This window comes from Schistocerca piceifrons, chromosome 3 (genome assembly GCF_021461385.2).
Source record: "Schistocerca piceifrons isolate TAMUIC-IGC-003096 chromosome 3, iqSchPice1.1, whole genome shotgun sequence".
NCBI lineage: Eukaryota > Metazoa > Arthropoda > Insecta > Orthoptera > Acrididae > Schistocerca > Schistocerca piceifrons.
Genome location: NC_060140.1, coordinates 703,535,403 through 703,562,203, shown reverse-complemented (window position 1 = coordinate 703,562,203; position 26,801 = coordinate 703,535,403). Strand labels below are relative to the sequence as shown.

The window sequence follows — 26,801 nt, the reverse complement described above, 5'->3', positions numbered from 1 at the left end:
CGGTACCCGCCAGCTCAGATCAACAATAATGGAACCTCTGCTGACGCAGGTAGAGTGATTAATTATGTATAGATGTAGATGATTTGCACAGTGTGGCCAAAAAGCCGTCGCACTAATTAATTTTGCTCCTAAGATATCAAATATATAATTGTTAGCGTGTAAGGCCTACTAAAAAGACGTTTAATCTTTCCATGAACTTATTATAAAACTAGTACATTAAAGTCGCTAAACACTTTCGTTAAACAAAACTGAGGCCCTTACAGCATCACAACAGCAAACTAGATAGCAAACGTGGCTTGCTAGAATCCGCCATCTTGAAAGATAAGTGACCTTGACGAAGGAGTCTACCACAATAAGGAAAAAGAATGGAGCACGTGTAAGTCGCACGACCGACCCAGTTCTGAGGTCGCAACTAGCAGGCTAATCAGAGATATGGCCTCTGAATTTGGAGTCTGTGATTTATGAATGTGAGGCTCAGACTGCCAGGTATTCCATATCAGCGACCTCAGCAGTCATTAGACATCGTGAGAGAGCAGAATGGGGCGCCGCGGAACTCACAGACTTCGAAAGTGGTCAGGTGACTGGGTGTCACACGTGTCATACATCTGTACGCGAGATTTCCACACTCCTAAACATTCCTAGGTCCACCGTTTGCGATGTGATAGTGAAGTGGAAGCGCGAAGGGACACGTACAGCACAAAAGCGTACAGGCCGACTTCGTCTGTTGACTGACAGAGACCGCCGACAGTTGAAGAGGGTCGTAATGTGTGATAGGCAAATATCTATCCGGACGATCACACAGGAATTCTAAACTGCATCAGGGTTCACCGCAAATACTATGACAGTTAGGTGGGAGATGAGAAAACTTGGATTTCACGGTCGAGAGGCTGCTCATAGACTACACATCACGCCAGTAAATGCCAAACGACGCCTCTCTTGGTGTAAGGAGCGTAAACATTGGACGATTGAACAGTGGAAAAATGTTGCGTGGAGTGACGAATCACGGTACACAATGTGGCGATCGGATGGCAGGGTGTGGGTATGGCGAATGCCCGGTGAACGTCATTTGCCAGCGTGTGTAGTGCCAACAGTAAATTTCGGAGGCGGTGGTGTTATGGTGGTCGTGTTTTTCATGGAGGGGGCTTGCAACCCTTGTTGTTTTGCGTGGCACTATCACAGCACAGGCCTACATTGATGTTTTAAGCACCTTCTTGCTTCCCACTGTTGAGGAAGAATTCGGGTATGGCGATTGCATCTTTCAACACAGTCGAGCACCTGTCCATAACGCATGGAGTGGTGTACGACGACAATATCCCTGTAATGGACTGGCCTGTATAGAGACCTGACCTGAATCCTATAGAACACCTTTGGGATGTTTTGGAACGCCGACTTCGTGCCAGGCCTCACCGACCGACATCGATACCTCTCCTCAGTGCAGCACTCTTTGAATAATGGGCTGCCATTCCCCAAGAAACCTTCTAGCACCTGACGGAATGTATGTCTGCGAGTGTGGAAGCTGTCATCAAGGCTAAGGGTGGGCCAACACCATATTGAATTCCAGCATTACCGATGGAGGGCGCCACGAAATTAAGTCATTTTCATCCAGGTATCCGGATACTTTTGACCACACAGTGTATCTCACAGAGTCTCTTACGTCCAGCCTTGTGTTCCTTAGAAGACTTAACAACAGCCGCCATCGGTGTTCTGCTCTTGAGGTCGCGAAATTCTGGTCTGCCACTAATTATAGTCATTCTATTGTCTTTTCCTTAGTTGACCATGTATATTTGTGTTTTATGCTTTTATTTTTGATAGGGGAAATGGATAAATCTTGGAGACAGATTTTGACGTTAAGATGCAAGGAATATGCGGAGAAATGATTTTTCTCTTATTTAACGCAAATCAGTCTATCTTTCGTAATGAATTGTATTTGCCTACATGTCGCCTCGAGTGTGCTGGAGGGAGAGAGGAGATAGACAGTAATTTTGGGGGGGAATGTGGAGGGGGTAATGATACATAGTAGACATGTCTGCTGCTGTTTACATCCACCTGAAGGTTATTCCGTAAGCGGATACTCCGTCCCCACTTAGGGAAGCGCTCGTCGGACTAGCACGGCTACGGGTAACCGGAGGTTAAGACGCAGTTGCAGCGGAATTGTTTGTTATGCCAGATGCGGTAAGGCAGCTTGCTGCAACTTCCTGGCGTCGTGCTGGCCAAGTGCTGCAGGAAGAAACACACAGTGACCAGCATGCAGTAGCAGCGAGTTTGAGAAGCAATTGCGATCTGAGGACAAGAGGGCGTGGTTGCGCGTGACTAGCTGGCCACAGTGGGCGTTGCACGTTTGACACTCGATGAAACATTACAGCATCAACTCCACAAGCTGCGGTGCAGAACTCAATCAGACCGACAAGTACGGCTCCATGTCGAACAGATGGCACGATGACAGAAGAACGTTTTGTGAGACAGCAACTCCTAAAATAAACTGAACTGATCAAATGGGTGTATAAACGCTGCAGACAATCCGTGGAGAAACTGAATCATCTTTGACAGAAATGCCAAGCAAATTCCAGTCCTTAGATGCTGGCTTGAATTTTGTCTGATATTCATAAATCATTTCGTGCCCCCCCCCCCCCCCCCCGACTGGCAAGAAAGTTTCAATTGAGTATTTTACTACAGGCTAGTTCAAATTGCTGTGAAGTATAAAAGTAAACGCCGAAGTCCGCGGTTGGCTACCACGTGCGATAGCGTCAGGTTTTCCGTATTTGCACTTCAGTCAGCACATTCTTCGTGGTTTCCTGCCAGAAAGCACACGTTAGTAGTAACTAATGGGAAATCATCGAGTGAAACAGAAGTGATACCTGGTGTTCCCCCCCAGAGAAGTGTTATAGGCCATCTGTCGCAGCTCGTGGTCGCGCGGTAGCGTTCTCGTTTCCCGCGCCCGGGTTCGATTCCCGGCGGGGTCAGGGATTTTCTCTGCCTCGTGATGACTGGATGTTGTGTGATGTCCTTAGGTTAGTTAGGTTTAAGTAGTTCTAAGTTCTAGGAGACTGATGACCATAAATGTTAAGTCCCATAGTGCTCAGAGCCATTTGAACCAATAGGCCCTCTGCTATTTCTAATCTTTGAGAGCTATTCGTAAGCTAGCATCAGTTTATTTTTAAACAAATGTGAATGAAGTAACAGAATTTGTTTTATAATACTCTGAAAGCACACATTCTAATTTTTTCCCACATATTTTTCTGTCAGAATTAGACATTTGTCGTAGCTTTCGACGAGCTTTAAAAAACCGAAATCGCGGAATTCTGCTAGTTGCAACTGAAGCCACCCTACGACTGTGGTTTTATACTGAAGGGCTTAGCAAAAAACTGTAAAGATAGTGAAATCCATCGCGAATATTGTGGAGTTTACGGGCCAAACGTAATGAGGGAAGATGGTGTAACACAATGGTGCCGCATGTTCGAAAACGGACGAACCATGTCCATGATGAAGAGAAAAGTGGTCGGCCGAGTATCGTGAGCGCAGATTTGGATCACAAAATGTTCAGAGAAAACAGCAGATTCACCTTCTCGGAGCTATGTGTTCATTTTCCACGATTAGCTGCACTCTTCTGTATGAAAGCAGCGTCGTAGGCTGGCTTCTGTCGCAGGCAGCAGAAACTTACGATTACACAGTTTCAAAGCTCGTCAAACGCTTTGACAAATGTCTCAATGTGACTGGGAACTATGCGGAAAAATAAACAAGAGTGTTTACTTTCACAACATTGTAAAACAAATTCTGTTCTTTCACTCACTTTTTTTAAATAAACCGATGGTGTTTTATGATTAACCCTCATATATTAACGATTTGGGAGGCAATATGAACAATCCGCTTAGACTGCTTACGGGTGATGCTGTCGTTTGCTTTTTACTGAAGTCATCAGAAAATCGATAGGAAATACAAAATGATTTATACAAGATATCTGTATTGTGAAAAGTGGCAGTTGACCCAGAACAATAAAAAGTGTGTTTTCCACATGAGCACTAAAGGAAATACGTTAAATTTCAGTTACACGCTAAAGAATACAAATTTAAAGGTTGTCGACGCAACTAAATACCTAGGGATTACAATTACGAAAAACTGACATTGGAACCAGCACACGGAAAATGATGTATATATGCAGACTGAAGTGGCAGATGAAAATTTGTACCAAAATCAGGATTCGACCACAGGTCTGCTGCTCATTAGGCACACGCGCTAACCACTACGCCACCTTGGTACGGGCGTTGTAGGAGTACACAGACTACCCTGGTCCCCCCCCCCCCCCCCCCCCATACAGCCACGCTGGCACAGTGATTAGAGCACCACCCTGGTGAGCAGGAGACCTGGGTTCGAATCTTGGTCTTGGTACAAATTTTACATTCTTTGCTTCAGTCTGCATATATACATCATGTATGTCTGAGACTCAAAAAGATCTCTGGAACCATGTGGTTTCATTTGATTAAAACACAGAAAATGTTGTGGGGTATGCGAACCAAAGACTGCGTTTTATTGGCGAACACCTATAAAAATACAACGAATCTATTAAAGGGACTGCCTACACTAAGGTTGTCCGTTCGCTGTTAGAGTATTACTGCGCGGTATGGAATCCTTACCAGTTAGAATTGACGGAGGACATCGACAAAGTTTTGCATTATCGCGAACGCGAAATAGGGGAGAGAGTGCCCTGGATATGACACGTGAGCTGGGAGGCAATAATTAAAACGCGGTTTTCATTGTGGCGAGATCTTCTTATAAAATTTTGGGGATTTTAGTGTTCATTTTTCCCACGTGCTATTCGAGAGAGGAACGCCGGACAAATAGTCTGAAATTCGTTTTATGAACCCTTTGTCAAGCGCTTGGATGTGTATCGCGGATTAGTGATGTAGATGTGATGCAGATTCTTTTGCAAACTTAAGTGTCGTACCTCAGGTTAACTTTTTGGGACACATGACTGCTGTGGCATTTGTATCACATTTCAGGTCCTAATTTCATTTGCTGCAGAGATACTATGTTAACCGTTGCAGCTGTTTTAAAAAGAAGCAACAGACCGATTTACCTAGCCCACGTTGACAGGTGGCCAGTATTCGTACAAGTGTAACAGCAGTGTGGGCTAACACAAACAGCAGAGACTCCCCTGCAAATAGGCAGCAATCGCACAATCTTCAATGTTAATTTTGAGAAAATAACTTAATAGAAAGCTACGCAGACTGTACAGGAAGTTTTATTTAATCTTTTCAAAAATGGTTCAAATGGCTCTGAGCACTATGGGACTTAACTTCTGAGGTCATCAGTCCCCTAGAAGTTAGAACTACTTAAACCTAACCAACCTAAGGACACCAGACACATCCATGCCCGAGGCAGGATTCGAACCTGCGACCGTAGCAGTAGCGCGGTTCCAGACTGAAGCGCCTAGAACCGCTCGGCCACAGCGGCCGGCATAAAATAAAATTCAGTAGGATTTCAGGTTATCGCGGATGACCCTTTAAATATCCTGTTTTGTATCAGGCATATTTCAGTACATTGGTAAGCCTTGGTAAATAGAACTGATTATGTATTGGTGACTACAGATCGATTATATTGCTTCTCAAGTGTTGATTGATATCATAATCACTCGGCAGAACTAGATCCACTCTCGCAGTTTATCCAAAGCAGCCTACCATACACAAGGCGTATTCTAAAAGTAGCAGAGATCGTGTAATTTTGCGTGTTGTGTCAGATTCGCGCAATAATTTCTTTATTGTGTTGGTAAATAAGTTCGAAAAGTATCGGTACAGTGTTAGCCATATCGGATATTTGGTCTGTTCCAGCTGTCAGAAAGGTTACAGATGCTTTGGTAGTACCGGCAGTTATTTATTTTGCATGTAAATGAATAAGAGAATTTGTACTAAATTTTGTTATAAGAAAGGAATAAAGCGTAGTAGAGTTTTAGAAAAATTAAATATTGCCTTTTATGAGTCTATGAGTAAAACAATGGTTTACGTGGGGTAAAAGTGTTTCAAAGAAGTCCATGAAGATACTGAAGGTGACGAGCGCACTGGACGCCTAGAACGTCATCAACCGACGAAATATCGGAAGAAATGAAACTAAAATGATTATGAATGATAGGAGAATCACAATCAGGCAAGCCGCAGACAACTGGCTCAAGCCATGGAATGTTTTCGGATGTTTTGGGTACGAAATGAGTAATGTGACAGCAAAATCTGTTCCAAAACTTTTGAATTTCAAGTAAAAACAGCGGCGAACGCACATTGTTCATGAACCGCTACATGAAGTCAACAACGATGCAGAAGGTTTAGGGATATGACGTCGAAACTCTTAATCGTCCCAGTGGCAGCGTTCTGGATCATCATGATCGAAAAAAGCTCGGTCAAATGTGAAGATTTTGCTCACTGTACTCTTCGATTTTAAAGACGCAGCGCAGCATGAGTTCTTGGGACAACGATCAAATTCAACGCCGTTTGCGTGAAACAATTAGAAAAAAAAGAAAGAAATGTGACGAAACAATTCATGGCTTTTCCACCACGATAATGCTCTTGCTCACACACTATTTCCTGTTTGTGAATATTTAACCAAAACTTACACTGTAATTACGCCCTAGCCTCCAAATTCGCTAGATGTGACCCTATGTTATTTTTTACTATTCATAAAAGTAAAGAAAATTTTAAGAAGGGCAACGTTTAACAGGTGTAGATGAAATTAAAAACGCCGGTCGGATAGGCAACCCTTTCGACACCTTTAGATTTCACACGCGGCTAGCAGGCGCTAGTTCAGCAACATAGCGTCACACAGCTCAAGGGTGTCGAAATGGTTGCGTCACACCGGCTCCTAGTAATCAGTGGTGGTGGTGGTGGTGGTGGTGGTGGAGAGGGTTGTACGGGCGCACGACAGCGAGGTCTTCAGCGCCCGCTCAGTAACAGATTGAGATGGTTGTCAAGAAAATACTCAGAACAGTAAGATAAAACAGAACGTAAAACACAGGTAACAAGCTTGGAAAAATATGTGCCTACCCACACCGAAGCGTGGGACGAAGCATGCCGTCAGCAGTAAAACATGGACAACACAGGAAGAAAGTGGTAGAGGGAGCTAAAACAATATAGCAGATAAAAGTGGCTGGCTGACCGCAAGGAAAAAAGGGAGGAGCCAGCCACTTTGCAATACACTAAAACCTCCAGCCTAAAAGTTTAGGCCAGAGTCTAGACACATCAGAAAACTTTAAAACCCTAGACACACACGTCTCATCATTAGCTAAAACACAGGGCAGATCCCCATCAACTTGTGCTTCTGCCCTTGCATCACGGTATAAAATGCAGTCTGTTAAAATGTGCCGGACAGAGATGTGCACACCACAAGCATCACAAAACGGGGGATCCCCCCGCTGTAATAGAAAGCTATGTGTGAGAGGACATTGCCCAAACCGAAGACGCGTGAGGGTCACTTCTTCCCACCTGAGCAACCGGCAGGAGGAACGCCACGGCCGAGTTGTTGACTTCACCAACCGCAGTTTATTGGCCGTCACCGTCAGCCATTTTTCCTCCCACAACTCCATGCACTTCCTGTGGAGTGCAGAAATGACAGACTGCAAGGGAATAGAACACTGGACCACATCCTGCTCTCTGCAGGCTTCCTTGGCAGCCCGATCGGCCTGTTCATTGCCCCATATTCCTACATGACCAGGCATCCAGCAGAAGGACACCTCCTTACCTCGCCGTTGGAGCAAGTACAGTTGGTCATATATCAGCTGGACCATCTCCTCAGTTGGGTACATATTCTGAAATGATTGTAAGGCAGTAAGAGAATCGGAGCAGAGGAGAAATCGATTGCCCCGTACACGATTCATCCTCTCCAGTGCCTTCAGGATCGAGTGGAGCTCCGCTGTGAAAACAGTATATTCATCAGGGAGGCGAATCCGGGTTACATGATCACGGAACACTACAGAACAGCCAAGGAAATACTCCTGTTTGAAGTCATCAGTGTAAACGACGGTAAAACTATGATGCGCATCTAAAATGTTAAAAAACTGAGATTGGAATGTAAAATCTGGTGTACTATCTTTCTTAAAATTAGTCAAATCTAAAATAAGTCTGGGTCTCCGGAGGAGCCAAGGTGGAAATCTGCTCCAACCGCGACGGAAAACACGAAGACCAGCCATATCCATCGCAGAGAGGCAATCCTGTGCGTGAATCCCATAGGGCCGCGTCGCACGTTGCCCGTTATGAAATAGCCGTGCCAAAGGAAGCTGAGCAACGGTATGGTATGCAGGTGTGTATGGTGTGGACAAAGTTTTATACGCCTGGTGCACCGTAAGTAGTCGCCGCCGCATATGAAGTAGCGGTTCACCAGCGGTTCACAGAGGCTTGGTATGGGGCTAGTTCTGAATGCCCCAGTGGTCAACCGAAGCCCTTCATGGTGCATAACGTCCAACATCTTTAGTAATCAGTGACCGGCTGTCTATGTACAGGTGTGTTTTTAAACTGTTCAACAAAGGTAACAGCAGTGTGAAAGGTTGTCGAGGACGTCGTCATTTTGCAAAGCGACTCTGTCCGTTTCTGAACTCGAAATGTGTGTAAATAAATGCCCCTTTTAGGAGAGGTTCCATCGACGCCCTCTACGCCGTCTCCTGATGCCTTTTCGTAACGACTCTGGGCAGCGGTGTGTCTGAAATGTTTCCTCACCCATCCATAGGAAAACCGCGAGATTTCAACGAAGGGCGTCACAGTTCTGACCTGCATCACAGAGGCGTGGAAAGAAGGGGTCAAATGCGAGTAAGAGGCGGTGTGAGGACCTTCCCGCCGTGTGACACGTCCACTTTGGCTTTCGGCAGAATTGTGGTGAAACAAGGTGCCAATCCGACGTCATTAACCCATCTTACACCGCACACGAACTCAGTTCTCGCCTTTTCTTCGCATTTGTCGGCACCTTGCTGTCTGAAGCGTCGCCGAGTGCGAGTGTGACGCAGTACGACGCCAAGTTTATGCACTGTTACAGAGGAAGGTTGTAGGGACCTTTGAGCCAAATTCCACACTTCTGCGTTGCAATGGTAGATAGTTACGTGGTACGAACAAGCGACCCTTTAATTGAAACTTCCTGGCAGATTAAAACAGTGTGCCGGACCGAGACTCGAACTCGGGACCTTTGCCTTTCGCGGGCAAGTGCTCTACCAACTGAGCTACCCAAGCACGACTCACGCCCCGTCCTCACAGCTTTTACTTCTGCCAGTACCTCGTATCCTACCTTCCAAACTTTACAGAAGCTCTCCTGCTAACCTTGGAGAACTAGCACTCCTGAAAGAAAGGATATTGCGGAGACATGGCTTAGCCACAGGGGTCTGCAGCGGAGTGTGCGCTGATATGTAACTTCCTGGCAGATTAAAACTGTGTGCCGGACCGAGACTCGAACTCGGGACCTTTGCCTTTCGCGAGCAAGTGCTCTACCAACTGAGCTACCCAAGCACGACTCACGCCCCGTCCTCACAGCTTTTACTTCTGCCAGTATCTCGTCTCCTACCTTCCAAATTTTACAGAAGCTCTCATGCGGACCTTGCAGAACTAGCACTCCTGAAAGAAAGGATTTTACGGAGACATGGCTTAGCCACAGCCTGGGGTATGTTTCCAGAATGAGATTTTTGCCCGTGAAAGGTAAAGGTCCCGAGTTCGAGTCTCGGTCCGGCACACAGTTTTAATCTGCCAGGAAGTTTCATATCAGCGCACAGTCCGCTGCAGAGTGAAAATATCATTCTGGACCCTTTAATTGTTTTGCGCTATGTACATTTTTTCATAATCATGGGTCGTTATCAGTTACGGTTCCGTTTTTAGTTGGATGGAGCTAAACTTGACGGCGTTGCCTGTTGGCTAGCAGGGAGTGGGTACGATTAGCTTCAAGAACAGATATTTAGTAGAGTAACTGAGAGAGCGACTCTTGCATATATGCATAAATGAAAGCATTAATTATTTCTTTACTCAACCGTGGAGACAACAGCTGCAATGAAAGGCGCTTTGAAGTTATGTTCCTACTGAGTGCCTCCCAGGCTGTGACGCCCTAACACCAGCAGGACTCCTGGCTGGCCAGCGCAGAGAAACCAACAAGTAACCAGCAAGTGGGCTTACAGCGAATCTCACTCCCTGTGCTTTGGCGGCGGCATTTTCCACTCCAATGGTTCGAACTCATAATTTTCCTAAAAGTGGGTAGACAGCTACACGGCTCTTAATTATTCACTTTGAATTCGTGAGACGCTTCAGTTTATTTCACGGGACAAAGCGAGACGCACGACTCTTATTCAAGCTCGTGTTCGTGTCACACAGAGTAAGATCGGCTGTAAGTTTATTTGATGGCTGCAGGACAGCTCCCGAGAAGGCAAATGGCTCTGAGCGCTATGGGACTCAACTTCTAGGGTCATCAGTCTCCTAGAACTTAGAACTACTTAAGCCTAAGGACATCACACACATCCATGCCCGAGGCAGGATTCGAACCTGCGACCGTAGCGGTCCCGCGGTTCCAGACTGTAGCGCCTAGAACCGCACGGCCACTCCGGCCGGCCCAAGAAGTCACCGGTGGCTGTTAAACTGCTTGCCTGCAGGGAACTTTGCGTATTTTCGGGTGATAGCTCCGCTGCTATTTGCCTTGTAGGGTTCTGCGAATGCTGCCTGCGCTGGCCAACCAGGAGTTCTATCGGCGTCTGACATCACAGACTGGAAGGCAGAGCCTCACTGGAAGCCCGACCATGCTAGGAAAGCTCTAAGCTGCAATGTAACATTAAAGTTCCCTCTCGTTTGTGTGGATGTCTTCACAGTGAGGAGAAAAAGCCTTGTTGCTGTAATTGATGGAAATAGGGGAGAACTTTGTTCATATGTTGAGAAAACTCCCGATTATTACAATAAACATCTCCACTTCTGTTGTATACCAAGCAAGGGGACACAACAGATACTGCGATAGGCCGCCACCACACAGGCACAACCACTCGACTTTCCTCTCTCAAGACCACACGGCAACGTCGAGATGGTGCTCACAAACTTGGATTCTTCCTGCTTCCACGCTGCTTACTTCAGCTCGCCGTGTACATCTGCCGACAGTGTAGAGGGCTAAGAGAGAACACTGTCAACTACGGACTACTTCGTTTCTGCTATGTACTGGCGGACAGGGGAATCCTTCTGCTGACAGACACCGAGACACGACATGTTGCGGACACTCACGCAGTTAAGGACCAGCAATGCCTGGAACTCACACAGTATAGTACATGGGACATTACCTTCCAACTTAACAATGCGTATCTAGGGAGAAGTTGAATCATTAACAGTCTGTCTGCAACATTACTATCAGTAATCCTATATCTTACACATATTATAAATGCGAAGGTTACGTGTGTGTGTGTGTGTGTGTGTGTGTGTGTGTGTGTGTGTGTGTGTGTGTGCGTGTGAATCTCGCTGAAACGGCTAGATGAATTTATATGAAATACGGAATAGAGATAACTTGTACCCTGAATTAAGACACAGGCTACGTTATATACATCTACCTCTCAAAGAGGTAGGGGTGAAAAAGAAGTGTAGCCCACGACGCACAGATGTTCATATTTTATGCTTCCGGCTCTTGAGAATGCGACACTTGGAACAAATTTTACACACAATTTCACACCCTCATGGACGTTTTCCTCGCTGACAACCCCCACAATATGGTGAAAGGGAAACAGTTTATTGCTTACTACATTTTCGCTGTTTATAAAGTAAAGCCGCGCGGGATTAGCCGAGTGGTCTCGGCCGCTGCAGTTATGGTCATTGCGGCTGGTCCCGGCTGAGGTTCGAGTCCTCCTGCGGGCATAGGTGTGTGTGTTTGTCCATAGGATAATTTAGGTTAAGTAGTGTGTAAGCTTAGGGACTGATGACCTTAGCAGTTAAGTCCCATAAGATTTCACACACATTTGAACATTTTTATGAAGTAAAATTGCCGCCTCAGGCGTGATATTTTAATTTGTTACTTCTTAACAAAAAACTCTGTTCACAACACATTTCGCATACAGAAGCCACATATACGACTGAATATACCTACAAAATTATATCACTGTACGATACATAGTTGAGGAAATACAACGTCATAAACATTGAGCTGAACGAAAATGAAACTGCAAGGCGAAATTCGCTAGAGATACAGCTGGATTATGAATAGAAATATATGTGAACTGTCTTAAATACACGTGAAGCATTTTTGACATCTGCGTCTACACGGACGTTGCAATAGGTGAATAGCTTATCCTAAACCCCTGGAACGATTTCAGCCAAATTTGGTACACTTTTTTTTTTATTCATCTCTCTTCCGACTTGTTTCATGCGGATCGCCACGAATTTCTCTCCTGTGATACCATTTTTTCATCTCAGAACAGCAATTGTACCCTACGTCTTCAATTATTTGCTGGATGGATTCAAATCTCTGTCTTCCTCAACAGCACCCTCTAGTACCATGGAAGTTATCCCCTGATGCCTTAACAGATGTCCTATCATTCTGTCCCTTCATCTGTCAGTGTTTTCCATATGTTGCTTTCCTCGCCGATTCTGTAGAGAACCACCTCATTCCTTACCTTATTACTCCACGTAATTTTCAACACTCTTCTGTAACACCACATCTCAGAGGTTTCGAACCTCTTTCGTTCTGGTTTTCCCACCATCCATGTCCCACTACGATTCGATTCTGTGCTCGAAACGTGCATTCTCAGAAACTTCTTCCCCAAATTAAGACCTTTGTTTGATACTAGCATAATTCTCTTGGCTGTGAATGCCTTTTTCTGCAGTGCTAGTCTGCTTTTGAAGTACTCCTTGCTCTGTCCGTCATACGTTATTCTGTTGCTTAGGTAACTTCGCCTACTTCGTGATCACAATTGTAGCGTTAAGTTTCTCGCTGTTCTCATTTCTGCTACTTCTCATTACTTTGTTCTTCTTCGACTTACTCCCAATCCATATTCTGTTCGTTCCATTCAACACACCCTGCAGTTCTTCTTCACTTTCACCGAGGGTAGTGATGTCGTCAGGGAATTTTATCAATGATATCCTTTCACCCTGAATTTTAATCCCATTCTTAAGCCTTTCTTTTATTTTCCTCTTTGCTTCTTCGATGTATAGACTGAACATTAGAGCTGAAAGACTACATCCCTCTTATACGTTTTCTAATCCAAGCAGTTCGTTCTCGGTCTTGTAGTCTTATTGTTCCCTCTTGGCTCTTGTACATATTGTATATTACCCACGTTTCCCTATAGCTTACTCCTATTTTTCTCAGAATTTAGATCGTCTTGCACCATTTTACATTGTCGAACGCTTTCTCCAGGTCGACAGATCCTATGAACGTGTCTTCATTTTTCTTCAGTCTTGCTTCCCTTATCAATTGCAATGTCAGAACCGCCTCTCTGGTGCCTTTACCTTTCGTAAAGCCAAAATGATCGCCATCTAACAATTCCTCAATTTTCTGTTCCATTCTTCTGGATACTAATTTTGACAGGAACTTGGATGCATGAGCTGTTAAGCTTATTGTGCGATAATTTTCGCACTTCTCAGATCTTGCACTTTTCGGAATTGTGTGGACGATGCTTTTCAGAAAGTCTGATGGTATACCACCAGTCTCAAACATTCTACGTATCAACGTGAGTAGTCGTTTTGTTGCTACTTCACTCAATGATTTTGGAAATTCCGATGTAATGTTATCTCTCCCTTTTGCCTTATTTGATCTTAAGTTTTTATATTCAGATTCTAGTACTGGGTATCTCTTTCCTGTCGACTCCTGTTTCTTCTTCTGTCACGTCATCAGACTAGTATTCCCCCTCGAAGTGTACTCTTTCCAGCTATCTGCTCTGTCCTCTGCATTTTAACAGTGGAATTTCGATTGAATTCTTAACATTACCTCCCTTTCTCTTAAGTTCAACTAACGTTGTTTTCACTTTTCTATATGTTGGATCCGTCCTTTCGACACTAATTTTTTTTTCGATTTCTTCACATTTTTCATGCAGCCATTTTGCCTTAGCTTTCATGCAATTCCTATTTATTTCGCTCCTCTTTGGCTTATATTTCTGTGTTCCTGAATTTGCCTAAACATTTTTGTACATCCTTCTTTCGTCTATAAGCTGGTGTACTTCATGTATTATCCATGATTTCTTCGCAGTTACCTTCCTTGTACCTACGGTTTTCTTTTCAGCTTCTGTGACTGCTCTCTTTAGAGAGGTCCATTCCTCTTCGACTATACTGCCTACCGCTATCGCAGCGTCTACAACATTAGACAACTTCAAGCATATCTTTCCATTGCGTAGTACATTCGTATCCACTTCTTTGCGCACTGATTCTGCCCAACTAGTCTCTTAAACTTCAGCCTACTATTCATCACTACTAAATTGTGATCCGAGTCTTTATCTGCTCCTAGATATGCCTTACAATCCGATACCTAATTTCGGAACCTCCGCCTGACTATGATGTAATCTAATTGAAAACTTCTCGCATCTCCAGGCATTTTTCCAAATCTACCTCTGCCTCTTGTGATTCTTGAACAGAGTATTCGCTGTTACCACTGATATTTATTGCAGAACTTAATTAGTCTTTCTCCCCTCTCGTATCTATTACCAAGCCCATATTCTCCCGTAGCCCTGTCTTCTACTCCCTCTCCTACAACTGCATTGCAATCCCACATAGCTATTAGATTTTCATCTTCCTTTACGTACCGAATTACCAGTTCAGTATCCTCACGTACTTCCTATATCTCTTCTTGCGTCGTCAGTATGTATACCCGCACTATTTTGTCGGGTTGGTCTGCTGTCAATTCTGATGAGAACAACCCCGTCAATGATTTTTTCACAGTAACTCACTCTCGTCCTACCTTTCTATTCATACGGAATCCTACTCCCATTATACCATTGTCTGCTGTTGTTGTTATTACCCCACACTCGTCTGACCAGAAACCCTTGCGTTCTTTCCATTTCACTTCACTGGTTCCCACTACATCTACACTACTGGCCATTAAAATTGCTACACCAAGAAGAAATGCACATGATAAACGGGTATTCATTGGACAAATATAGTATACTAGAACTGACATGTGATTACATTTTCACGCAACTTGGGTGCATAGATCCTGAGAAATCAGTACCCAGAACCACCACCTCTGGCCATAATAACGGCCTTGATACGCCTGGGCATTGAGTCAAACAGAGCTTGGATGGCGTGTACAGGTACAGCTGCCCATGCAGCTTCAACACGATACCACAGTTCATCAATAGTAGTGACTGGCGTACTGTGACGAGCCAGTTGCTCGGCCACCATTGACCAGATGTTTTCAATTGGTGAGAGATCTGAAGAATGTGCTGGCCAGGGCAGCAGTCGAACATTTTCTGTATCCACAAAGGCCCGTACAGGACCTGCAACATGCGGTCGTGCATTATCCTGCTGAAATGTAGGGTTTCGCGGGGATCGAATGGAGGGTAGAGACACGGGTCGTAACACATCTTAAATGTAACGTCCACTGTTCAAAGTGCCGTCAGTGCGAACAAGAGGTGACCGAGACGTGTAACCAATGGCACCCCATACCATCACGCTGGGTGATACGCCAGTACGGCGATGACGAATATACGCTTCCAATGTGCGTTCACCACGTTGTCGCCAAACACGGATGCGACCATCATGATGCTGTAAACAGAACCTGGATTCATCCGAAAAAATGACGTTTTGCCATTCGTGCACCCAGGCTCGTCGTTGAGTACACCATAACAGGCGCTCCTGTCTGTGATGCAGCGTCAAGGGTAACCATAGCCATGGTCTCCGAGCTGATATTCCATGCTGCTGCAAACGTCGTCGAACTGTTCGTGCAGATGGTTGTTGTCTTGCAAACGTCCCCATCTGTTGACTCAGGGATCGAGACGTGGCTGCACGATCCGTTACAGCCATGCGGGTAAGATGCCTGTCATCACGACTGCTAGTGATACGAGGCCGCTGGGATCGTGCACGGCGTTCCGTATTACCCTCCTGAACCCACCGATTCCATATTCTGCTAACAATCATTGGATCTAGACCAACGCCAGCAGCAATGTCGCGATACGATAAACCGCAATCCCGATAGGCTACGATCCGACCATTATCAAAGTCGGAAACGTGATTGTACGCATTTCTTCTCCTTACACGAGGTATCACAACAACGTTTCACCAGGCAACGCCGGTTAACTGCTGTTTGTGTATGACAAATCAGTTGGAACTTTCCTCATGTCAGCACGTTGTAGGGGTCGCCACCGGCGTCAACCTTGTGTGAATACTATGAAAAGCTTATCATATGCATATCACAGCATCGTCTTCCTGTCGGTTAAATTTCGCGTCTGTAGCACGTCATCTTCGTGGTGTAGCAATTTTAATGGCTAGTTGTGTACATTGAGCCTTGCCATTTCCCTTTTCAGGTTTTATAGCTTCCCTGCCACGTTAAAACTTCTGACAATCCATGCCCCGGCCCGTAGAACGTTATCCCTTCGTTGGTTACTCAGTCTTTTTTTCATAGTCGTTTCCCCTTTGGCAGTCCCTTCCCGAAGATCGGAATGGGAGACTTGCCTGGAATCTTTTGCCAATGGAGAGATCATCATTATACTTTTTTCAGTTACAGGTCACATGTCCGGTGGATACACATTATGTGTCTCTGAAGCAGTGGTTTCCATTGCCTTCTGCATCCTCATTTCGTTTATCATTGCTGATTCTTCCCCCTTTAGAGGCAGTTTCCCATCTCAAGGGCAACAGAGTGCCCTGAATCTCTATCCGTTCCTCAACCCTCTTTTGACAAGGCCGTTGGCTGAGTGGGGGGAATGCTGGACATTTGTCACGCCGGACATTTGCCACGCCGGACATTTGCCACACTTGCCCCTTCGCCAGGTAGCTTGAGCAGCGATCCCTCAGGTAAGGGACGCCCATTCTCGTACTACTTCTGTCCGCTTTCAAACCGCCATCTCCACATTTTACTCGATACAACTAGTACGTAAGGGACCTTCTTCTTCGGCATCTTGGCCACCACAGAGCTTCTTTTCCGAAATCGAAATATTTATAACTTTTGGGAAACGAAAGCAATACCGACGATTATGTCAGTATGTAATTAGTTTGCCAAGTATAAATATAGATTCCTCTGTATGTACGGTAGCTTCCTTTCACGCTCACTGATTGCGATAGAAACAGTCCATCGCCATGGGGGCAGCAAGAAAGGAACGATGTAAAGAGAATGCAAATGTAAGCTAATTATTTCTTTTTGATCACTGAATTTGTGCCTACTTTAATTACTACAACTGCATGCCCAAAAGACAACAAGGAAAGAATAAATGGGTATGTGAATGTTTGAAAAGAAGAATAACATACTCCATATTAATTTACTCTCTAAAATGCGATATCCCTTACGGCGAAATATTAGTTAATAAAGTGTAGCGGGACAATGTTCAAAACATGACTGAAAATACCTTCACTAAATGGAGATAAGAACATCTATGATTGACATTTCATCTAAAGTCGACGTACAATTTAAAAATGTTAGAAATAAGGAAATGAAGTAATACAGAATGCTATACTTGTAACGTACGTTGTTGTTCTACATTGTTTAGCTCTGGTATTTACAGGGTCACAGAGAACGCATCCTAAGTTTTGGAGGGAAACGTCGTAATTGTAATGATCTGCACTACAACAGAAACAAGAGGCACAACTTAAGGAAAAATAATGTAATGTGTGTTCCAGCTCACAAGCGATATTGAAGCAGATAGTTCCTGTGACTTAGTATGGGCAGAAGTTATATGCGACAACCGGAATAAATTAATAACTGGCTCCTTTTACCGACCCCCGGTCTCAGATGAAACAGTTGCTGAACGGTTCAAAGAAAACTTGAGTCTCATCACAAATAGGTACCCTACTCATACAATTCTAGTTGGCAGTGACTTCAATCTACCTTCCGTACGTTGACAAAAATTCATTTTCAGACCCTACTGTAGATAGAAAAAAACTTCCATAATTGTTCTAAACGCTTTTTTTAAAATTATTTGAAGAATTAGTTCACGAGGTCATTCACATTGTAAATGGTTACGAAAACACACTTGACTTCTTAGCCACAAATAATCCTGAGCATCACGACGGATACAGGGATTAGTGAACACACAGTCGTAGCGAGGCTCACTTCCGCAACATAGAAATTCACCAAAACTAAACGCGAAATATATCTATCTATAAAAGCAACTAAAAATTCGGTTGACATCTTTCTGATAGACGGTCTCCAGTCCTTCCAAACTATGTAAGTGAAGACCATATGTGGCTTAAGTTCGAAGAAGTAGTATCAACAGCACTCGAGAGATTAATACCAAATAAATTAATAAGAGACGGAACTGATCCCCATTGTACACAAAACACGACAGAAAGCTGCTGCAGGAGCACCGAAAAAGGCAAAATCTCCAAGATTGGCGAAGTTTTACTGAGGCTCAAAATTTGGTGCGGATTTCAATGCGAGATGCATTTAATAGTTTCCACAACGAAACTCTCTCTAGACATGTGGCGGAAAATCCAAAGATATTCTGGTTCTATGTTAAGTAAACCAGCGGAAAGGCTCAGTAAGCGATGGGGAGGAGGAGCAGGGGGAGACAAGGGACCCAACCCTCCGTAGCAGGTAAAATCGTGGCAAATGTCCGGCGTGGCAAATGTCGGCACACCAATGGGGATGGCTTCTTATGCCGAAAGTCTTCGGTCGCCAGTGCTGGCGATTTTTATTGAAAATTTAAGAGGTGGTGGGGTCTGGAAAGAAATACTGTGGGGGTAAGAACCACCAGCCTTCTACTGGGATGGGGGTGATAATGTGAGAGAAAAGGGAGTGGGGAGAAGGAGATTGATAGACAGAGAAAGGGAAGAAGGAGATACACACAGGTAGTGGGAGAGGAGGAGATGGAAAGCGGAAGGAAAGAGGAGATGGACAGAGAGGACGGTAGAGGAGACGGACTGAGAGAAGGGGGCAGAGATGAAAAGGGCGAGGGGAAGGAGGAGACGGACAGAGAGGGGGGACGAGGGAATCAATAGAGAGTGAGGATGGAGGAGTTGGAAATAGAGAGGGGGTGGAAGGGATAGACGGAGAGAGGGGGGATGCAGAAGATGGGCAGAGAGTGGGAGAAGCACGAGAATGACAGAGAGAGGGGGAACGAGGAGATGGGGTAATACAAGATGGTAATAAATACACATCTGGGCTGGGACTCTGGGCGACGCTACTATATCTACGAGTACGGACGAAGAGAATGTTTCAGTGCTCAAGATGCTGTCTGCATGGCATGGCTGTAGGAAGGGAAGACACAAGCGGAGTACTCACCAAGCAGCTGCTCGAGATACGAGCATTCCGGAGCGGCCGAGCCGCCCGCAGGCTCGGAGGCGGCGGCGGCAGCGGCGGCGGCCACTGCGGGCGACATGAGGCTCAGCTGCGCCGACAGCTCCTCCATGTCTGCAACACACACACCACACACCGTGCGTCACAACCAGCCAGGACTTCTGACAAACCTAAAAACTGTTAACACTGCTGCAGTTCCGATATCCGATAAAGTTACTTGTACATGATAAAAGCATGCGTCCTCGGCAAAGTTCACTGGTTAAGCCATGTCGATTTACTAGCCGAATGACGATGTCGTCTTGAAGAAACGTTTCGACAGGTACCCTACTCATCTTCCGACAAAATCAGGCGTTACATGAAGATGACGAATGGGAAGCTTGTCTAAACGTTGCTTCGAGGTGACGCTTTTAGTATCCAGTGTGATGCAATTGCCGGTATAGCATTGTGACTGAAGATTAAGACGCCAGATTAGTAAACAACCCGATACCGAATGTATTATTTCGTACTTACATTTATTTGCCATCAGAAAAGTTTTGATTTCAGTGCGATAGTTAAATTTCTTCTCCATGTCTTATATTTCATGTGTGCTAATTTGTTCTTATGACATTTTACGTCTCATTAATAAAAGATACGCATTGTTTTAATAATTTTTGAATAAGCTCTTAGGATGACAAAAAATTTATTTGAAAAGTAATTCAGGTATATGCGAAAATAAGAATAATAAAATCCTAGTAAAAATGTTAGTACTAATTTTGGAATTGATTTTTACACACATTATCAGTATAAAACTTGTATTTGAAAATTTACAAACCGCTATGTAACTCATTAGATATTTTTCGATATTTACATACAGCTGTGATTTAGGAATTCCTAAATTAATAATCATCGTTGTATTTCGACACGTTAACGATGATATATGCTTTTGTATTATTAAAAATTTTATAAATAGCTGACGCACCTGTAACAGTTGGATAAGTATTATGTTATAATGACTCAGTATGTGTTTGTCAAGCTCAGAAATTTTGTTTGAATCAAGCGTAATATCTCTCCGTATCACTCAGAATCAGTGCTATGATGAACTGTTGTAATGAAGGTCATACGGATTGGAAACAGATTTTTTTTTATTTGCATCTTCAGTCATACACCAAGTTCCCTGGATCGATAATCATCCCCTGAATGAGACAAGTGAATTACGCAGTTTTGGTTTTGTGTTTATGATGTGTCACTCTGCAAATAATTTAAAGCAGTAGATTAGCCATTAATTTACCAAAAGAGTGTTCAGGTTTGAAATTTATTTGTTTTGCAAAATATCTTAAGAGAAGAATACAGTAATATTGTATCATCATCTACAGAGCTGATATGCTATTAGTCAAATATGTTCGTTGGCGCTGCGTTTCGACTTTTAGCGTTCATCTTCAAGAATTACATGGTGTTTCATAATTCCTATTACAGACTTCAAAGGTTGTAGAGGGGACTTAGTAGATAAAGTTTTGATAAGGAACCCATGACTAGTAATATACCGTATGGATAGAAAATGTGGAGATCGGGTCAGTTTTAAAGTTCCCACTTCACAGTACGGTACGTGACGGTAGAGCTACCCAATACATTTATCGAGAACGTTTCCGGATGCCCTCAGCAGACACACCTTGCACAATGAACAGTAGGGTCGCCACGTAGGGAAGCTCTTGTAGAGCACCCAGCTCACTGTCTCCGCTGTGAAGCGTGAGATTTGAAAGGGATCCCCTCTTCAAACTTATGTTACATCCATACGGTTCATTTCCGGATGTAGGTTCTTTACCAGAAGTTTATCTACTACGTCCGCCCTGCAACCGCTAGAAGCCTGCAATGGAAATCGTGAAACGCCATATCGGTTCTGGAGCACTGTGCAACATTAAGGTGGTGTCCAGAGGTCCGAAACACCCACAGTTTCGCACGAGACCCTAAATCTGTGGAGTGCAAGAAGTACGTCACATTGTCACCGCATTAAGTGGGCCAGACAGAATATTTACCTGTGTCTACCGTCCCCACAACCCCTCCAACACAGCAGACTTGCGTAAAAAGTCTTCTCATTGTGTTAACTTAGACTTCATGTTTTTATTATTGTGCCGAACGGTATTTTCAACTCCTAGCGTGCGCCAGGCAATGACTAAATGATCACACTCTCGTCTGACGAGCGAAACCGATAGTGAATCACGTGAATGACTTAATAACAGAAGAAGCAGCAGTTGACAGGGAAGAGATATGAGATCAAGTACTATGATTTAAAGGAGCCTTCTAGAAATAAGGTCAAATAAAGCGGAGGGATAGATAACTTTTCACCGGAATTTCTAAAATCATCGGGGGTAGCGGCAGCAGATCGACTACTCACGTTGGTGTGTGAAATGTATGAGACTGGCAATGTATCAGACCTTCGTAAAAACATCAACAACACCATTCCGAAGATATCAAGAATATGGACTGGGTGTAATGGGTGTAAACCAGAAAAAGAGTAAGATAATGAGGTGTAATAGAAATGGGAATAGCGAGACACTTAACATCAAAATTGGTGATCTCGAAGTAGACGAAGTAAAGGAATTCTGTTATCTTGTAAACAAAATTACCCATGGCGGACGAAGCAAGGAGGACATAAAAAGCAGACTAGCACAGGCAAAGATGGCATTCCTGGCCAAGAGAAGTCCAGTGGTAATTTTAGAAAGAAATTTGTGAGAATGTATGTCTGGAGCACAGAATTGTACGGTAGTAAGACATGGACTGTGGGAGAAGAGAATCGAAGCATTTGAGATGCTACAGAAAAACGTTGAAAATTAGGTAGAGTAATAAGATGAGGAATGAGGAAGATTTCCGGAGAATCGATGAGGAAATGAATATATGGAAAACGCTAACAAGAGGAAGCGACAGGATGACAGGACATCTGTTAAGACATGAGCGAGTAACTTCCATGGTACTAGAGGGAGCTGTAGAGGGTAAACACTGCAGAAGAAGACAGGAAATTGAATACATCCAGCAAATAATTGGCGACGTAGGGTGGAATTGCTACCCTAAGACGAAAAGCTTGGCACGGGAAAAGTATTCATTACAGTACGCATCAAACCAGTCAGAAGACTGATGACTCAAATAAAAAAGGTCACAGAGAAGAGGAGAAAAAGCTTTAAATAATTTTTCCCTAATTACACAGCGCTACGTTTTATTTAGCCATTTTTGCTACGTCGAAAACAATTTCCAATGGCCGCAATTTTATTCCTCATAATATTTTTATTGGTTAAGCAATATGGAACACCTTTATCAACCGATGACTCTTTCTTCAAAATGTTCAAATGTGTGTGAAATCTTATGGAACTTAACTGCTAAGGTCATCAGTCCCTAAGCTTACACACTACTTAACCTAAATAATCCTAAGGACAAACACACACACACCCATGCACGAGGGAGGACTCGAGCCGCCGCCGGGATCAGCCGCACAGTCCACGACCGCAGCGCCCTAGACCGCACGGCTAATCCCGCGCGGCGACACGTTCTTAATGGGAACTGCTAGTCTGTTAGTAAGTTGTGGGTCTTAAAATAGGATGCTACTCCCCTGTACACAGTGATATGATGGAGAGATACTGCTTAGAGAGATGGAGTGGAGTAATGCATATGGGCGCTGATACATACTCTTTTGGTTGGAAATAGTTTTACTGGATTTATTATTTAAGCAGCAACAATATTTCCTTCAATTACGAAATAAAAGGTGTCGCCCAGCAGCAAAATAATATCTGATTATGCTGCAGATCCTCGAGTGTTTTAGATACTACTGCAGTGGAACATTACATTTGGTAACATAGTATTCGACTGATGTCGCACGGTATATTCAGTTATTTTTTCTGCAGCGTCTACAGCGAATAGGAACAGTTATATAGCATTCCGAATACGTTCAGTGAGGCGAAAAAAATGGCTCTGAGCACTATGGGATTTAACATCTGAGGTCATCAGTCCCCAAGAACTAAAACTACTTAAACGTAACTAACCTAAGGACATCACACACATCCATGCCCGAGGCAGGATTCGAACCTGCGACCGTAACAGTCGCCTAGAACCGCTCGGTCACCGCGGCCGGCCTCAGTGAGGCGAGCCGAATGATTCGAGGCAGATCAGGGAATGAAGTCTATGTTCCATAGAGCTTGAAGATGGTGCTGACATTATTTGTTATACTGGCACGAAGCTACTGCGGCTAGGCTGTGAGGAAGTGTCTGTCAGACTTACAGGACTTACAGCTCAGGGAATATGGCCGTATAAATCCATACATAGAGATACGCTAACCAATTCGCTGCGAATCCCTAATGCAATTACCAGCTGAAACAAAGGGTGAAGCAAGTTTCAGAACTAGAAAATTTTTAACAAATGTCGCTGCTGGAAAGTTCCTTATTCATGAAGGAGGAATACATCTTCCTACAACGAGAAGTCGACATATACGTATAACGGAAGTTACTGTGATGGAAATGTGGCAATTCACCAATGCAAGACTCGAGAATTTGCTTCTGGAAGACTATTCAATCACTTTCGGTGCAATTTAGGAGGCATCACAAGACCAATCAAATTCAAAAATTAGAAACGCACGAGGCAATACTGATTGTACGACTTAACTTAGAAGATAGACTGAAGAAAGAGAAACAGAAATTATAGCGTTTGTCGGTTTAGACAAAGCCTGCGGCAATGTAAACTGGAATAAAGCACTCCGTCTTCAGGTCACAAGTGGCCCGCCCATCAGACCTCAGGTGAGAATGCGGATAGGAGAGGCGTGTGGTCAGCACACCACTCTCCCGGTCGTTATGATGGTTTTCTTTGACCGGATCCGCTACTATTCGGTTGAGTAGCTCCTCAATTGGCATCACGAGGCTGAGTGCACCCCGAAAAATGGCAACAGCGCATGGCGGCTGGATGGTCACCCATCCAAGTGCCGGCCACGCCTGACAGCGCTTAACTTCGGTGACCTCACGGGAACCGCTGTTTCCACTGCGGCAAGGCCGTTGCCTAAACTGGAATACATTATTTGTAATTCCAGAGGTAGCACGGATAACTAAAATATTGAGGGAACGGTTATCTACAATTTGTACACAAACTAGACGGCAAAATTCAAAGGATGTGAAAGACGGGTAGTATTTTAGAAAAGTGTGAGGTAGGGTTATAACGTGTCGCTGATGTTACTCATCCTGCACACTGAGCAAGCAATAAAGGATACCAAGGAGAATTTTGGAAAAGGGATTAACGTGCAGGGAAAAAATGACATTGTAATTCTGTCAGGGACGGTAAAGGCGCAGGAACATCATTCGAACGGGATGAATAGTGTCCGTCCTGTTCTGGAGGATTACCGAGCAGTGTGGGGTCCGCATCAGATAGGATTAACGGAGGACGCCGAAAAAGTTCAGAGAAGGGCAGTACATTTTGTATAATCGCGTAGTAGGAGACAGACGGCCACAGATATACCTGAATTGGGATGGCAATCATTAAAACAAAGGCGTTTTTCATTGCGAAGGGATATCCCCACGAAATTTCAGTAACCAACTTTGTCGTCCGAATGGGAAAATATTTCGTTGGCACTCACGTACGTAGAGATAAATGATCATCATAAGAAAATAGGAGAAATCAGAGGTCGCATGTAAAGCGTTAAGTGTTCTTTTTCCACGTGCTCTTCGGCAGTGGAATGGCAGAGGGAAAACTTGAGAGTTGTTGCAGAGTACAAAAAAATGGCTCTAAGCACTATGGGACCTAACATCTAAGGTCATCAGTCCCCTAAACTTAGAACTACTTAAACCTAACTAACCTAAGGACATGACACACACCCATGCCCGAAACAGGATTCGAACCTGCGACCGTAGCAGGCGCGCGGTTCCAGACTGAAGCGCCTAGAACCGCCCGACCACAGCGGCCGGCTGTTGCAGAGTAATCATATAGGTGTAGATGTAGGAAATTACACACTGAATGCAGTAGATGAGTTTCGCCATTTGGGCAGAAAAATAGCACATTCTGGCCGATGTAGAGACGATATAAAATGCACGATTGCACAAACATTTTGTAGGAAAGAGAAAATTGTTTCAATTACTGTAAATGTAAATGTTATGCAGTACTAGAATGAGATTTTCACTCTGCAGCGGAGTGTGCGCTGATATGAAACTTCCTGGCAGATCAAAACTGTGTGCCGGACCGAGACTACGACTCGGGACCTTCGCCTTTCGCGGGCAAGTGCTCTACCATCTGAGCTACCTAAGCACGACTCACGCCCCGTACTTACAGTTTTACTTCTGCCAGTACCTTGTCTCCTACCTTCCAAACTTTACAGAAGCTTTCCTGGTCCCGAGTTCGAGTCTCGGTCCGGCACACAATTTTGATCTACCAGGAAGTTTCGTTATGCAGTACTTCTGGATGTAATTTTCTAGATTTTGAAGAAGTGAAACATGGGCGATAAACAGTTTGGACAAGAATAGAACAGATGATTTTGAAATGTGGTGACACAGAAGAATGCTGAAGATAAGATCGGGTAACTAATTAAAAGGTAATGAATAGAATTGGGGAGGATGCAAAGGAAGGGGTCGGTCGATACGACACATTTTGAGGCATCAGAGGAATGGTGTTTTCCTCGCAGAGATAGGTGTAGGAGGTTAAATATTGTAGAGAGCCACCAAGTATTGGCTGCAGTAAGCGGGTTCAAGTATATGGGTTGCTATAATTAAAGGGAGATGAAGAAGCTTGTGCAGAACACCGAGAGCTTTATGAAAGAACTCTTTGGACTGGGGACCAAAACACCAATAAGGATAGGCCGGGGACTTACGATACATTTGGTAGACCACAGAAGCCGGTTTCACTGTGCACCAGTCAGTGTCAGTAGTGAGGAAGACGCTGCTGTTTTTCCGGGAAGCAGTCTACAAAGGTGACGCAAGATTGTGGAACGGCCATTCATCAGAGCGGTTTGTCGAGCAGTATTTCACGGCGGGACTCTGGCGTAAGCCTCGTCACTCATGCGGGGCAGTGATTAATCGGCTGCGAGCTGCGCAGCGCTGAGGAGAGCCGTGTTTCGGGGAAGACGCAGCGGCAGCAGCAGCAGCCGCCGCGGGCTGGTCGGCTGTGTTTGTAGCGCGTCGCCCACGCTCCGCCCCGCTCCCCACAGACCCAGGCCAGACTTCCGTCCGCCGCGCCGCCGGTATTTATAGGAATCGCGACGAGAGGTGCGCACGCCGCTACACGCCCGGCGACGGGCTCCGGCGGCAGGTGAGGGCCGGGACGGGGCGGGGGTTCACGCCACGCTCAGCTGCCGAGATGCAAGAGGGGCATCGTGGCGGCTATTACCCTCCTCTCCCTCCCAACCCTCCCCCCCTCCCAAAAAAAAATATTTTAACCATTTCCACGGGAGCCCATGCAAACGTGCGTGTTACACCTTTTTTTTCCACACTAATACATAACCCCTAGAGGACGAAGTCGCAAGAGGCCGATGA

At 44.7% G+C, this 26,801-nt stretch overlaps 1 protein-coding gene across 1 annotated transcript in view; it reads right to left on the bottom strand.

Moving 5' to 3' along the window:
- Positions 1-26,801, bottom strand: part of LOC124789977 (homeobox protein B-H1) — a 467,814-nt gene that overhangs the window by 15,146 nt on the left and 425,867 nt on the right. Inside the window, exon 3 of the mRNA XM_047257518.1 lies at positions 19,324-19,452. Within this exon, the coding sequence (XP_047113474.1) occupies positions 19,324-19,452 (129 nt within the window). The remainder of the gene's footprint in view (positions 1-19,323; positions 19,453-26,801) is intronic.